This window comes from Alosa sapidissima, chromosome 20 (assembly GCF_018492685.1).
Source record: "Alosa sapidissima isolate fAloSap1 chromosome 20, fAloSap1.pri, whole genome shotgun sequence".
NCBI classification, from domain to species: Eukaryota; Metazoa; Chordata; class Actinopteri; order Clupeiformes; family Clupeidae; genus Alosa; species Alosa sapidissima.
The window spans coordinates 2,583,071-2,599,348 of record NC_055976.1 but is presented as its reverse complement, the minus strand read 5'-3'; the positions used below and the strand labels follow the sequence as shown (position 1 = coordinate 2,599,348).

The 16,278-nt window shown below is 39.5% G+C and overlaps 1 protein-coding gene across 1 annotated transcript in view; it reads left to right on the top strand.

Annotated features, from left to right (window-relative positions):
• The first annotated feature begins 1,135 nt into the window (after window positions 1–1,135).
• fgfrl1a (fibroblast growth factor receptor like 1a) overlaps window positions 1,136–16,278 on the top strand; it is a 28,137-nt gene continuing 12,994 nt past the window's right edge. The window contains exons 1-3 of the mRNA XM_042074035.1: window positions 1,136–1,566; window positions 1,991–2,075; window positions 14,589–14,861. Coding sequence (XP_041929969.1) covers window positions 2,012–2,075; window positions 14,589–14,861 — 337 coding nt within the window. The 5' untranslated portion in view covers window positions 1,136–1,566; window positions 1,991–2,011. The remainder of the gene's footprint in view (window positions 1,567–1,990; window positions 2,076–14,588; window positions 14,862–16,278) is intronic.

Here is a 16,278-nt window from a genome sequence, read left to right as displayed (position 1 = left end):
AAAGGCTAATCACTTTGTGGGGACATCTCTATCTCGAGGAAGAATGTTGAGCAATCTGTTGTAGGTTTTAGTGTACACATCTATTCAGAAGATACAGAATCAATTCAGGTTTTAAGTCTTTCTTTGATGTTTCATGCAGATAAGATCTGAAGTTTGTTCTGTAGGTAGTGTATTCACCTTTAGTCCTGGTACACTATTAAGAACATCAATAGATACAATCTAGGCCAGTATGTTACAAAATAAATGCATCTGGGGATTATTTGAATGAAATGATTACCAGACTGGAAATCTACTGATTTTGAGCGGCAGCCCTACAGGAGCTTGTTCATGATGACAGTACGTTCAGATGGGATAGATGTTATAAAAGGAAGTGTAGATCTTAAATGTTTGAAACTTAGATGTTGGAAAAGCACTGTTCAGACTTCAGCCAAATTAATCTAATTCATAATAATTCTTCCGAACCAACTTCAATGGGGAAAAAAAGGTTTGACCTGCAACCTTCTCTGCAGCCTGAAAACCTAAATGGCCAACACCATCAATTACTTTTATCCAAGAACTCAGATTCTGTTCATGACATAATAATAATTATAATGATAATAATAGAATAATAATAATGTACTTTCTCATTTGTTGCCATTTCTTTTGATGTAATTTACACAAATCATTGTAGGCCATACGCTTTTGGATGAAACAACAGAATCGCACCAGTAAGACTATAGTAGGGTCAGGATATTGCCATGGCTAAGCCTTCTTTTTGCAAACCTAAAAAGTAGCTGGGAATGCCGGCTACCTAAAAAGAATAAAGACTGCAGAAAGAAGCAGGAAGAGACATTTATGGCAATATAACAAGCTTTGGTGTGAGGGTTTAAGTCCTCAGAGCAAATGTTTTCTTCCATGTCTATTCAATATTTTATTTTAGTTTGTTAAGGCTACAACAAGGAAGAATGAAATCCTCATAGCAATTGGGCTTCTGTTGTCACGACCAATATCAGTAACAACAATAACGTTATTAACAGTAGGCTATACCTATTATTGTAAAGTTATTCTATAGGGAAAGAGTTAAATGTACTTTTGTAGTGCCTCCCTGTGATTGGTCAAAACTTTGCTTTTGGGCAGGCTGGAATGCCCCTTGGCGATTGCGGTTTTAACAGGACATCAGCTGTGTAGGCTATGTGTCGTTAGTTAAATTTGTTATGCGCGTATTTGTAATAAATGTTCTTGGAATCAAGCTGCAGTGCGGTTACGCTTTTGAGAGGGGAACAAGCCACTGAACACATCGCCTTACAAGAGCAGTGGACCTATTACGAGGGCCTTCACGATTGTCACTAAAACCATGTCAACTGGTGGTGTGTGACCGCGTGTTACTGGACCTGCTAATCCGACTCACTTGCACAGAATCGTTGTAATAGGAGTCTTTTAATGTATTTCTACTCAAGTGGTGGTTTAAAGTGTGGAATATATCAATCTATATTGTCACTGGAGCGGTCCGTCTTTGCAAAGATTTAAGCATGGTTGCTCTGCAATCCGCAGTTGGAGACTAATTCCAAAGTTCATTCTCGATTGCTGGTAAGATATCACAAATGTCCTCATGTAGGCTATGTCCTTGGGTGGATGCAGCTTAAATTATATTTTACATTCAAAGTAATGAGTAGGCTAGGTTAATATTTGGGGTTCAGAGTATCTTGGGGTGATTAAGAAACTACAAGACCCAGTTACTATGAAAGGTGTGCCTATGTATTTGGCTACTGTACATGGCATTTATGATCTCATTTTGAAAACACATGTGCTTGTTTACTTTATTCCAATAGCCTAGGGTTATACACTGTACAGCCTAATAACATTTTGTACATTAATGATTTGTTATCAATGTTTTCATATAGTCAAACAAATATTTAGAGGTAATTTTAGCAGCCTTGTAGCCTAGGCCTAAACAATTTCACAGTCTTTCAAAGTCTATAATTTTAAACCCTAATTATATGCACTTTTTCAGATATTCAAGACATTAACTGGAATGGAATTTTTATGGATAGTGTTCCTCTTATTTCATGGTTTATTGTTGTCGGATTGTGCACGAGGTAAGTTCCACATTTACTGGTATCCTAAAGATGGGCTCAAAATGTTGGAAAGTGAGGAGATGCTAAATAATTGCTCTAAGGAACAGATAACCATATTAATTCCATGATAATCTCTGTAGGCTACTACAACTCCTAAATTTTTACACTCAATTTATTTCAGTTAAGTTGTATGTTATGATAGGTTTGTTGTCTTTGGTCAGTTACTGTCTCATTCTTTTGAACAAGATTGACAAAATTTTACCATGGAAATCTGACAACTCATGTTATATGAAAGATCAGTTAAGATCAGTTAGTTATGTTCCCCATAATATTTTGAATGAATATATCTGCCACTGAAGTGCCCTTAAGGATTGGCAACTCACGTCATCAGAGCACACGAGTGAAGCATGAATGACTGATGTTCAGCAAGTAAGCACTCCAGAGTCAGCTGCTGTGGACAAAGGTGTGTGTTTGACACTGGGTAGGGATGACTGCTGGATGGAAGGATAAAGTACCTGAACATCACATTAGAGGACCGCATTTGTGAAGGAATTTCAGAACAGTCACAAGTCCACAGAGGCTTTGTGTTGTTTAACAAACAGAAGCTTACAAATATTTTGGAAGGGAATTTTACACAGAGAAGATAACGGACAAGATTCTGCCATACCGTTCAATCAGATAAAACTTCTCTGTTGCTGTTGCTGCTGTCATTGTGCTTCCCTGTACTTCCTGAAATTCCGTGCTGGGCATGAGTCTGTCACATTTTGTAGACATTTTGTTGTTCACTGCATCAGCACCACAAATATACAATCATTTGCTTTCAGTTTAATGACATGTTGAACATAAGTAAATTGGTTCATCAAGTTTATTCAAAAGTAGCCTGGGTGAACCTGGGTTTTGGTGGTTCAGAAATGGGCTCAAATGGGAGCACTGCCAGAGGGATGTGCTGAGCAAATTCAAATGCGCTCACAGGTTTGTAATTCAAAATATTTTCATCACAACACTAACCCCCCCCCCCCCCCCCCCCCCACACACACACACACACGCCCACACACACACGCACACACATACACACATACTCACACAAGAAGAAATACTGTATATTATATATGATGTATTATAGATACAGTAACGAATGCAATATAAACTGCAGGAGGTGGAAAAAGCAAGACCATAAAAGAGAAGGCTCTCTCCTGGCCTTGGTGTGTGGTGGTACCAAGGTGTTGAGCTCATATTTCGCTGTGGGGGAGGTACCCTCTTATCATGTGAGTGAGAGAAAAAAAAGTAAACACTTCAGTCGCAGAAGGTGGGGGTTGGCGGTTGAAAATATGTTTGGGCAAAGTTGTGGTCAAAGGGGAACAAGAATCACATATCTTCAAATTTTGGTGATAACTTTGAGAGCTGTGATGTGATTAGGTTACATTTGATCCGGTTGAATATACTGTATCTGAGATATGGCCTCCAACTTTAGATTTGCAAAATATAAAAAGAAGAGATTGAGCTGATTGTTGCAATTGTTGTATAATGAGAAATATTTTTCCTGAACCTGTAATTGTTGTTTTTATCTGTCAAGCTGTAGCCGCTATAGTGTCTCTATGTTTCCTAATATACCATATGGCATGCAAATGTACTTTTTGTCAGCAGTCGTTATTTTGATTTAGCAAAACAAGAAAGGTTCATTGTAAGGTCTGGAGCCTGTGGTCGGTCAGCCTTCACAAAGGATACCAGAGGTCAGTGTCTGGAAGCCTCTGGAAGAGGGCAGGATAGGGTTAGGGTTGGGGTTAGGGTACAGGAGAGGTCACATGCCTGACCTTCCCACAGTACTCTAACAATAACATCAGTTTCCCCTGCCTGTTCCTTCACTCACATTAAAATACAAATGTAAAAGTTCTAAAAATGTGCTAAATGTTTATTAGCACTCTGATGAAGACTGTTAAATGATTGAGACTTTTGCTAAATATTTATTACCTCTCTGATGTAGATGTTAAATGTGTATTAGCACAATGATGTAGACTGTTAAAAGCACCATGCCATGGCGTTTGCCTTCTTTTTAATTGATACCTCTCTCACATCTTTCATTATTTTTAGAGTATTGTTCCTCTACCTACACCTGACCAAACACAGTATTGTTCCTCTACCTACACCTCTGACCAAACACAGGCTACTCTACAGCATCAATTTCATGCATAATGTATTGAGAGATGTACTCAGACTGTAATCAAAAAATAAAATTCTGTAAATGAGAGCACTGTCATCTATGTCAAGATCTCATAAAAGTATTTTACAAACATATTTCAAATGTGTAACCGTTTAATTTTGTATTTCGCAAAGTAAGTCATCCTCTTTCGGTCTTTGAGAGGTCACTGATCACTTGGTCAGTAGCCGCTGAGTTACTAGATCCCGCCCTCAAGCATCCGGAAATACATCCCGCCCTCCTGCTGTCAAATCCATCCCAAAACTCAAGAGAATCTTTCAGAACTGAGAGTGAGACTGAGAGAAGTAAAACTGAGGACCTCACAAAGAGCGAAAGGAGTTGACTTATTTTGTAAAATACAAAATGAAATGGTTACACATTTGAAATATGATGTTTGAAAAACACTTGTGTAAGGTCTTGACATAGATAATGCTCTCTTTTACATAATTCTACGTCTTGTTTACATCCTCTGTTGGATTTGGTAAGGTAATGCAGGGCTCTGTACTCCTCAGTAACCAGTAACCACCATATATCAGATGGAGTTGTGCGGTTTCTTCTGCATGGCATGACACACTGCACGTAAACATAAGACTCTCACATGATTTGTAGTTGGCACCTTAAAAATCCACTCAGCATACTCATTTTCACACAAACACACACACACACACACACACTCACACACTCACACACTCACTCCACCATACACACACATACCTCTCATCTGACACTCAGGACATAATCAGTTGTTAAAGAGGCATGGGACAGAAGACAATGCCACTGTAAGACTCTCTGCCCTGGCATGCTGTCTGTACTCCAAAGAACTTGGGATTGATCATACTTCCAATCTCTCTCCAGCCTGGAAACACATCAAATAATGTACCCTTTCTGCAATAGTATTCAAATATTCCCATTTCCAGTAATACTCTATAGTCTGGATATATTCACGAACTGTCATGTCACAGGAATTCAATTCAGTTAAACCCTCCTTGTGTAGTTTGATGCATTGGCGTCTATGTAGCTTGCATAGGCCATCAGCCCTTGGCCTCCCTGCATTGGGGTAGTAATGAGGAGAAGAAAACAGGCTCAGGTCGGGAGGAGAGTGGCAGCAGCAGTAGCATTGTTTTTGTGTACCTGTCCAAGGCTGACAGGGATGGAACTGAATGCAATTACATCTAGAACCTGGATGACCTATGCAGAGGTAGAAAGTGTTGAAGCCAAGATCACCAGCCACAGTAGAAGTCAGACACTGAATATTTATGGATTTATATTGCAGCGGCAGGCAGAATGTCAGTCTGAACTTGCCATTACTGCAACATAGCTACAGGAGGTACACCACATTCAGCATACAGCAACCCAGCATGTCTCTTCACACAGCCCAGTGGTCAGTCAACCAACCGTTCAGCTACTGGAGCTAATGATCAGGAGCAGAAGGAATGTGTCCAGCATCCACCGTGAGGTCAGGGAGTCAGATTGATGTTTGCCATTGACCACTACGGCAGTATTATGTGCTATTTTATCTCTTCATCCCATTACAACAATATCTATTTCTATTAAATGCAAACCTAAGGGAACATTTGAAACAGAAACAAAAACCCACATAGACTAAGTTGCAACAGTATACATTTACATTGCATTGAAAAGCACTCAATAGAGCTCATGGTCTAAACTCTCTGGATCAAAAGGTTGGAAACTCCTTTTTAACAGGAAGAAAGCATGAGCAAAACGCAGCTAAGATGGGGAGCCATGGGTTGAGGGTTAGAAGGTGGTGTGTTGGTTTTTGCGATTAAAGTTCTTGTTCAGTTGCAAGAGGATAAGTTTATTGATAGAGCCCTCCAATATTAATATGGTTTACTCTATCATTAGCGCTTAGCTTTCCTCACATGTAGTAGAATGTAGTCTTTAACAGCATTGTGTTGTGTTTTTCCTGAACCAGTTTCAATGTCTAACTGTGGGGAAATGAAGTGCTCATTGAACTTCTCTTCTTACAACATCTTTGTTTTTGTTTACTTTCATATATTAGCTAATGATTGGCCCTGCTTTCAGACGTTGACATGAGATTAATAGGACATGGCAGGTGCCCGCCCACCTATCAGTGGAGTGGGTGCCATTTGATGAATAGATAAGTTTGAGTAGAAGAGTGGTCTGTGCATGCCAGAATAAAGCATTATCAGTAGACTGGAGGCAGTTGTTGTCAAATATTAACCACGCAACATTAACCTTCTCTGTCCTGTAGACCATTTGTGGACAGTGTTCAATGTTTTGTGCCCAGGTCAAGTTTTGAGTAAATGCCCTGATTTCCCCTTTTTAGAAAAAGTGTTCAGTGTTTTGTTTTTTAAAACAGTATTTATGGTGTTATAATTGTAGTTTAAAAATTATCTTTATGGCCTTACCTGGTAAAGATAATAGACAGGGAGAATGCACTCTTGATCTACATGTGTTTACACATTTGACTGAACACTTTGATTCTTGTCTGTAAATGTTCTTAACTAATGCGAATAGCCCTGCTGTGTGATGATGAATGTTACATGCAACATTTAGCCTAATCTATGAATGCATAATGGCATGCCAAAATTACGATTACTAATGGCTCCTCAGTCTGGTTTGCGTAGTTTGGACATTAGATATTTCTGATTATACCATAGTTTACAAATATATCTGGTCAGAAGATATAATTTGATATCAGTGATTTTCAGTGCACCTTAGATACACATAAATAATGCAACAGTTCATGTGTATCTTTTGCAACAACCAACGATTTACAGAAACACAGAAATGATGTCTTTGGAGGAATTTATAGCTCTGCGCTTCAAATTGCTCACATGAAAATACTGGACTTTGTCACCATACAGTATATTAACACACCAGATGATATTTTCCCTGTAGACCAATGAACTGGAAATGTGACTGTAAATGCAAATATTGCAAGGGAATACAAAACATATTAACCATAAAAAATCATCACCATGACCTGTTAGGGGCTTTGTATGTTAGTGACCACCAGTGTTGGGCAAGTTACTTCAAAATCGAAATGTATTATGCATTACTTATTACTGTCATTTCAAAGTAATTTGTTACATTATAATATTACTGTCTCTGAATTGTAAGGCATTACACTACTATTGCATTACTTTTAAGTTACTTTCACCAAAATATCTGGAAATATGGATTTGCCATTCAAAATGCAGTTTATTACGCTCAATCATAGTCAGAATTTTGTTAAAAAACGATAAAAGGTCAAAGTCTGGTAAATTGTGATATAAATACTGTAACTCTAAGGCCTAGGCCTGCTCATTAAAATCAATAGAAAGCCTACTATATTGTAAATCAAAGCTTAAAGAAACTGTATGTAAGATTGTGGCCAAAACTGGTACTGCAATCACTTTCAAACTACTGTAGAGCGATGTATCCCCTTCCCCTCCCCTCTGACTGGCAGAGCTGGCAACACGGATGCCGAAACACTACTGACTTTGTGATTAGCAGATAGGTGGAGGGTGGCGCATCAGGCCAAAACACATGACAACATCAACATCAGTTGAGGGCTGCAACTCCACTTTTTAAATGACAATATCCTGGCCAGACTACTGTTGTCAGTGATATAAGTATTTGAAATAACATGATTTCTTAATGTCTAGTGACATATCAGGGCCATTTATGATTAATTGAAATACATTTCTTACATACGGTTCCTTTAATAAAGACATGTCAAGAGGCCTACTGACCATTTTGGTGCCCTAAGTGAGTGGTTTTGAGTGAGTGACATTTAAATGATAACTCAAACACCTAAAGTAAAATAAAAGGCCTATTATTTACAGACCATTACTGTGTGTTTTTAAACATTCATGCTGTTTTCTTATAAATGGTGCACTGTCACTTTAAGAGCATTGATCTTTACGTTCTAATAATGCCTTTTTGCCAGCTCTTGTTTACAAGCCTTGTTTGTTGAGTTACATTGATAGCACAATATTAACAATAATATGCACTGTGTTAAGTTGTTTTAAGCAGCCTTCATTGCTTTGGAAAGTATGCAATAACATGTTGCTTCACGTTTCGTTTTGCAAATAAAAGTGAATTATGAGCCTGGTATCCACCTAGCTATCTGAATGGATTATTTTTTTGTCAACTCGGCATATCATGTGCTTCATGTAAATGCTTGGAAAACGAATTATTGAAGACCCACCAATTCCATTCTAGCACTACGTGGTGGAGATTGAGAGAACCCAAAAAGTATCAAACTTGCATGTACCATGGTGTTAGTGCATTCTGACATTGTAAACGTTATTGATGAAGAGTGAAATGCAGTTTGCAGTAAAGCTACTATTCATTGGCTATATTTGGGTGCCCCCTCTGTCCTTTGGTGCCCTACGCAAAGTGCATGATGCGCGTGGTGGGAGCGGTGGCACTGCCAGGCTACACAATCTTTTTTCTGCATTTCTATCCCTTTATTCTCTTTAAGTTCAATTGTGAATTCAAGTTCAAAGCTGACATGCACTAGAAGTTTGTGTTTAATCAAGAATCAAAAAGATTAGCGTGGCACCACTTTAGATGTTTCATTAAATGACTTGTGCTATTTCGCGAGGCATAGTGAGATCTTTCGGTTTCGCACAAAGTGCACTAACTATTATGTTCTTCATATCCTTGTCTCTGAGCGTAGGCTTATGTCCATCCCGCAAATAGAGTCCGCTGCAGCCACAGTCATCTTCAACCAGTATCAGGAGATAACGTTCTACTATTTCGTGCAGATTTTTTTCTCCTCTGTTGTTCTCGCGGTGGTGGTGCGAATATGTATCAAAACAAAACACTGCTTAATTTTTGGTTAAAATGCATTGTAACGCACGTTACTGAAGTTTGTACTGAGTAAAATATTACCCAAATTTTTTTTGTAATGCCTTACATTACCGCGTTACCACAAACAGCAATATATTACAGTAATTACATTACTTTTGTAACGCATTACTCCCAACACTGGTGACCACTGTGTTCGGGTGATTTTTGCAGCAATGACCGGCTGATTGTATTATCCCTTGCATAATGGACAATGGTCCTGTGTCTTCACTCTAATTCTTTAAGAATGATATTAAAGCAACTACATGTTTCACTCCCTAGTCATCTGCATATCTGACCATGATGGAGCAGAATGAGGTCTGCCGCGTCTGGCCTTCAGTTAATCTTGCTCTGTGTTGTGAGAGGGAGAGGACAGAGGGAGTGGTAGGTCAGATAAACTCCGATTTCACATTCCATGGCCCTCATATGCAGTTTGTCACAGAGGCCATGTGAAAGCACTAATTCCAGCCAGCAAGTGATCCAAAGAATACAGGACTTTCAGGTGTTTTCGGGATGTGCCAGGTTTTGAGACGTAAAGTTCTGTTAGCAATGTGTAATTGTAAGTTGTGGCCTTTAACACACTTTTCAGTCAGCATGCCTTAAGAAGCTCGACTTCAAACTCAACTCACTGGCTTAGTTTGTCAGGTTTTTGCATGGGGAGTTATCAGCTAATTTGCTTTTTAAAGAGTCCAATAGATTTTGATCATTGTCGTTTACACCCTTTTCTTTAAACTGGAATGTTCACATTTCCCCCCTCATGTCCAAAAAGTGTTGCGATATGTGATTCTTCTTAGGAATCCTCACGACAGTAAAAAATAAACCATGATAATATAGGAGATATTTGATTGAATAGGCTGGATGTCCAAATCAGGTGACAGTGATAATGAAATCTGGAAGAATGGTCCACCCAGTCTTGTCTGGCTGCTGTTATGGTGGCCAGGCTGCTCGCTAAGCACATTTTTGGATTTGATGAATAAACTGATTAAAAGCAAATATGTACATATTTTAACACAAAACACATTGGTTAAATTAATATTTATAAATAGTTTCCTATTTATTATTGTTTTAAATGTAATGTAGCACACGGGACAAATTGTTTTGAAATTTAAATCTATGTTAGTTTTATTATATGTCTGGTTCAACAACATTCAAATCTGCACACCCCTAAGTCCACTTGAGAGAAAACAGCATGGGGAACATTAAAGTCTGTGGAATCTGCTGACTTGTTGGCGTGTCAACTTGATCCGTTCACAGCCCCCACTACTATTCCAGCCTCTGCTCCTGTGATTCCCAGAGTCTAGAGGCCCCCTTGGCTGAGCAGTGTCAAACAGGGTTGAGAACCAAGCTTGCTTTAGTGCCCACTAAATATCCATTAATTTATGTTTTCTCATTTTTGTCATTAGTGGCACATAATGCTTTGTCATTGTTAAAAATGTAATAATTCAGCAGATTAGGATTTATTTCTGTATTTAATTTAAAGGTACACTATGGTTTAGATATTTTTGGTGGAGTTCCCTCTAGAGTCGCGATATATTTCTATTTTGCTCTGGTGTTGTAAATAGCAAACTTTTCGTGACTTATCCCCCCTGTACACAATGGAAATGCTTTTGTTGTGGAGCTGAAGGATTAACAGCAGGCAGAAACTCACTTCTCACCATATTTGTTGGGCCGCCATTCTTGAAGTTGTATGGCTTGTTTTCTCGGTACAGCGACTCGCTACGTCTATGCTGTATAGCTATGCTAGTTGAGCATTTCACCTATTACAAGTTTGTTTACCATCAAATTGGCTTTATAAAGGTGAAAATCTTGCATAGTGTACCTTTAATTCCACTGTGTATGAACTTGCATAGACTGAATGATTGTCCATGAACATTTGTGTGAACAGGTGTGACATGGACAACCTACAACAGACAGGAGATGTGCAGCATAGGTAATATCAATAACATCAGTTATGAAACCTATAAGCACAATCAGTCAGTGGAATCATTTTAGAAAATATGTCTACAATGTCTAATATCTTGTCCTGTGAATTCATTTTTCTTTTATAGCCCAGATAATAGTACCAAATATGATACAAATGGAGTTAACATTCCTTGGAGTTAACATTCCTTGAACATGTTCACAGACCTCAAAAATGCACTATGAGTTACAAATAATATCATAGATGTAATGCAGTTGCCGATATTAGGCAGTGTAGTTGTCTGGTAGTGTAGTTGTCAGTGTAGTTGTCTGTAGGACCTTTTTCCATAGTTTGAAATAGCATAATGCACAACTTCTCCAGAAGGAAAATATAGCTAATCCTGCCAAGTTTCCGTTTAAAACTAATACCTTATTTAGTATGTAAGAAATAATAAAAAAGCATTTGGTATCAAAAATAATTCCTGTTTGAGGTGGTGAAGCAAAGTGGCCATACCAAAGTCCTTTTAGGCAAGTCCCTCCACTCGGCGGCCATATTGCAACGCTTTTTGGCCACTTATCGGGCATCTATTTCGGCAGAAATGCGTGTGTGCAAGGCTTCACGACACCAATCTTGCTTCAGCGGTGAGATCACAACACATGATTGGCATGATGTCTTCATAACACACCATATTATTGGCTCAATATATATTCACAACACAGCACATGATTGGCTCAATGTATTCACATGTTGACGTTTTGCCGCGGAAGAGGTGTGATATGTGTAGATGTAACCTGCGTTGTGTTGAACCTGCGCGATTCAGCCCTGCACACGCCCGGACTTGAACCCGCGAACAGCAGCACCTCGGATCGGGAGGCGAGCGTGCTAACAATTGAGCCAATGGCCCAGGCTACTGGCTCGCATGCCAGCAGCACTCTTGAGGCGGCGGAGAGTGAGGTTTGCTGGCATCCGTTACATAGACAACTGTTACAAACTAACCCCATGCATTTCTATGGAGGATTTTTTGAGCGCTGTGTCTCCTCATTAGTAAGTCTCTGGTCATACCATCTCAAAGTGCATCATTTTATGCTACATGAAGTCTGCATCTCACTTATACATACCATGGTTGCCACACTACAACCTATGCTAATTGGCAGATATCATTTTCATATTTTATCGCTAAAACTGGCTTGTTTGTAAAGCTACGAACTGTGCACCTCACATTGAATATTTTCCTGTCTTATAGGACATCCCTTACAAAAATGAAATGTTTGCGGCAGATTTGCAGCAAACTTGTGAGTGATTTGTGGGAAACAAATGAGTTCATTAGAAAATATTACCAGAAGTTTGCCAATGTTGACCGCTCGAGGCAAACTTTCAGCAAAGTTCTGGCAACAATGAGAAGTTTGCCACTAGTGGCAAATGTGTTTGCCAGTGATTTGCCACCACACTTAGCTGATAATGGCAAACTTCCAGTGAACTTCTGGTGACAAACCTAATTTGCATATGGAATTGCTGCAAATTTGCTGCAACATTGCCAAAAGTTAACTGCAACTGTTTGCCAGAAACCTAATTTGCATGTGAAAATATAGCCTTGCCGCTAATTTACGGCAACTGTTAGCAAGAAACCTGAAATTTCTGTAAGGGATGTTGTTAAGTGGATGGTGGCTATGGCCAAAACCTAGGTCAGTCATTCATTCCATACCTGTTGTCGCCAAACTAGCATACGCTAAGGTTAACTTTGTGAAATCTTTTTGCAGATTTTTACACACATACACACACACACACACATACACACTAGGCAACACTGTCCATATCCCATAGAAATAGAGTAATTCACCCAAATTGGATTTCCTCTCTTTGTCTGTACTTAAACATCAAAGGTCTAAAATAGTGTTGGGCTGTTTTTACTTCTGCAAGTTGAATTTCTGATGAGTTGAACTTCAAATGGTGGTGAGTGACCTGCCATCAAGCCCAGAGGTAGCCGGTCGGCTCTTGGCTGGGTCCACAGGGTTTTCTCAAACAGAAGGCTGAAAAGCAGAGCACTCATAAATCTGGGTAAAGAGTGGGCGGGTTTGCAGGTCTCCAAGCCTGGGAGAATGAGATTTCAATCTGTGCAATTTTTAACATGGGATTGAAAACTCTGATGAGAAATCCAGTTGAAAAGGGAAAGAGGGATTCCTGGCTGAGTCTGTGACAAATGTTTTCTTCACACTTTCAGGCCTCATTCATCAAAATGTCAAGTTCTCACTCCAAGCTAGTAAATAGCAATAGCATAACATGGTTGAGCTGCCTAGGTAACTGCTGCAAGTGTTTCCTCTACTTTCAACATCCATAACAGCAGTGGCCTGTTAACATCCGCTCTTTGCTTTGATGAGCAGATTAAAAGACCTGAAGTTATTTGTTCAGCTTGTAATGTGTTGTAGGGTGGATAAGTGCCATTGTTTTGTAACTTTATTGTTTCATGAGACCCGTCATCAGCTTTGTAAACTAAGTTGTGTAACTTTATTGTTTAATGAGACCTGTCATCAGCTTTGTAAACTAAGTTTTGTTGTTTGTATTGTCTGTAATGCCAAGATAGCTTACGCAACATGAAGGAGAGAAACAGAGGAGATATTTCTAGCAGACAAGGAATTATATATTAATTAGATTAGATTCAACTTTATTGCCATTTAGCAGAGCACAGGTTCAGAGCCAATGCAATGTAGTATGTTTATGTATGTAATAAACATACAGTACTGTTAGTATGTTAAATGTTTATAAATCCGTAGAAAGAGACTTGGTAAACTCAGAGCCGCGTACATCTCTATATGATGTGTTATGCCGTCAGTGCAGAGCTGCTAAACTGTTTCGTTGTCTGTAAAGCAATGACAAAATAAACTATTCTATTCTATTCTATTCTATTCTATATGGCTCTGGGTAAAGTGATCTGGTAAAGCATAGTGGGCTATTACAAATGCAGCATTACAAATGTATTATTTCAAGTTATTTTGTTGTGCTGTCATTGATATTTGCAAGAATTCCTCATACCTTTTAGGTTAGCTCACTAGTTTTTAGAGTGTGTCCATGAGAGGACCAGGCAGGGGTGATACATGCCACGTCACTGAGTTTGATGAACCTCGGACAGTTTCAATGGTCCACCTAAAAATTGAAATAGTACAAAATTCAAGTCAACATTTTAAATGCAACTTTGGCATAAAACAAGGGTGTCCTAACTCCCCCTGCCTTGTTTCAAATTTTGTACTATTTTGGCTTTTTGAGTTTTTAGGCTGACCATTCAAACTGGCCGAGTTTCACCAAAATCGGTGACGTAGCATGTATCACCCCCTGCCTGGTCCTCTCATGCAGATACTCTTAAACTCTCTACTAGACATGTAAAAATATGTGGATTTGGGATCTAAACATTTTAAGGCAAAATAATACGTTGATAGATTTAACTTCCAAATATGTGAATTAATGTATCAATATGTTTCAATAATGTATTAATGTTTCAATAATGGCTGTAATACATACTAGTAATAATTTTATTACTTGATGCTATCATGTCAGTTTTATCTCATGTAACTATTTCTACCTGTGACTTCTAACCTGTGCCCAACTCCTGCCATACGCGGGTCTTTAGGTCCTCCTCGGGTAGCTGAGAAGGTCAGTCATCGCCAGACAGTGCGTGCTGGTCGCACCATGAAGCTGCTGTGTCCAGTTGAAGGCGATCCACCGCCTCTCATCATGTGGACCAAGGATGGGAGGAATATCCACAGTGGGTGGATGCGCTTCCGCGTCCTGCAGCAGGCCCTGAAGATTAAGGAAGTGGAAGCAGAGGATGCTGGGACATTCATTTGTAAGGCCACTAATGGCTTTGGCAGCATCAATATCAACTATACACTCATCGTCATTGGTGAGGCCCTTTACCTTACTATGCCCATTTGCTCAAGCCCTGCTTTTATAAATCCTATCCCTTGGTTTAGTGTAGGCTACTGTATTACTGAAGTGGACCTACTAGGTCAAATGGGGGCCATCATTTGAAATTGTAACAAGTATCACAAAAGAGCTTTGCACAGCAGCAACAGCACACTAAAATAGTCAGTAATACATTTATTTGATAATAGACAGTGAAATAGGCAGTACTACCTTCATATTATAATAGCCACAAGGCATGGGTGCAAGCAAGCATAAATTGAGTAATTAGTGTGGGGGGGGGGGGGGGGGGGGTGGCAAGCCCTTCTTTATCAATAGCATTCAATCATATCTTACATCAACACAGAGCTCAGGAACTGCTCTATAATGGAGCGAATAACACATTTCAGGTGGCAAACTCTATGGTTTACACCAGAGGAGATGGAGATTCTTGTGCGGGATCCTTGCCTGACACTGAACTTCCAGCCGACCTCCTTATTTTGCAGAGGTCAAGAGACAGTCAAGTCAAGTCAAGTCATTCAAGTCACTGAATGAGTTTGGGATTCTGAGAACTTGTGGAACAGTGTGAAACATGGTTCAGTGATGTTGGAGATGGAGAAGGAAGCAAAAGCAATAGCTTCTATTAGAGAGGCAAGGCAGGCCAACAGCACTTCACCTGAGGGTCTGGCTTCACTATCACTACCACTACCAGCCGTAGATGTGTCAGACTTTGATGGCTTCGCAATAGATTCATTACACATTCTCTGTATTCAGCCAGTGAAGCAGCATTATCTGGGAGGGTAGGGTCTCAGGCTGGAATTTCTGTGAACAGAGAGAGTGGCCATTTCAATGTTACCGCCTCTACATAACATATAAAAGGTGGCCAACAGCAAGTCCTGTCCAGGGTGAGGTCCTATGACCAAACCAATCCAGCAGAATGGGTTTGCTGGCGGTCTGACTAATTGGCAGTGGGTTAAATTGTAGCTGCATGACCTGTGTTTTGATTAATGCAAACAGTGAGAAGGCAGTTAGAGATGTCTTATCTTGAAAGAGAATCCTGATTTTTGATTTGGAAGTGTGGATGTGTCAGGGAAAGAACAGGATATCTTTAAAGTGCAGGACTTTTTTCTTGAGTTGAGTATGAGTCAATGGCTGTCCAATCATTCAAGACCTAATTTGGTAGCGTTCTCCACAGAGAACTCTAGCTTAGTCTTGTGACACTACACCCCCACTCTCTTCAAGTCATACACAACCATGCCTCCTTACACACACACACACACGCACACACACACACACGCACACACACACACACACACGCACACACGCACACACGCACACATACACACACACTAATCCTAATCCTCTCTACTGACCATAAGAGGGGGAAAGAACAAAGGAAAAGAATGTTAAACATATCC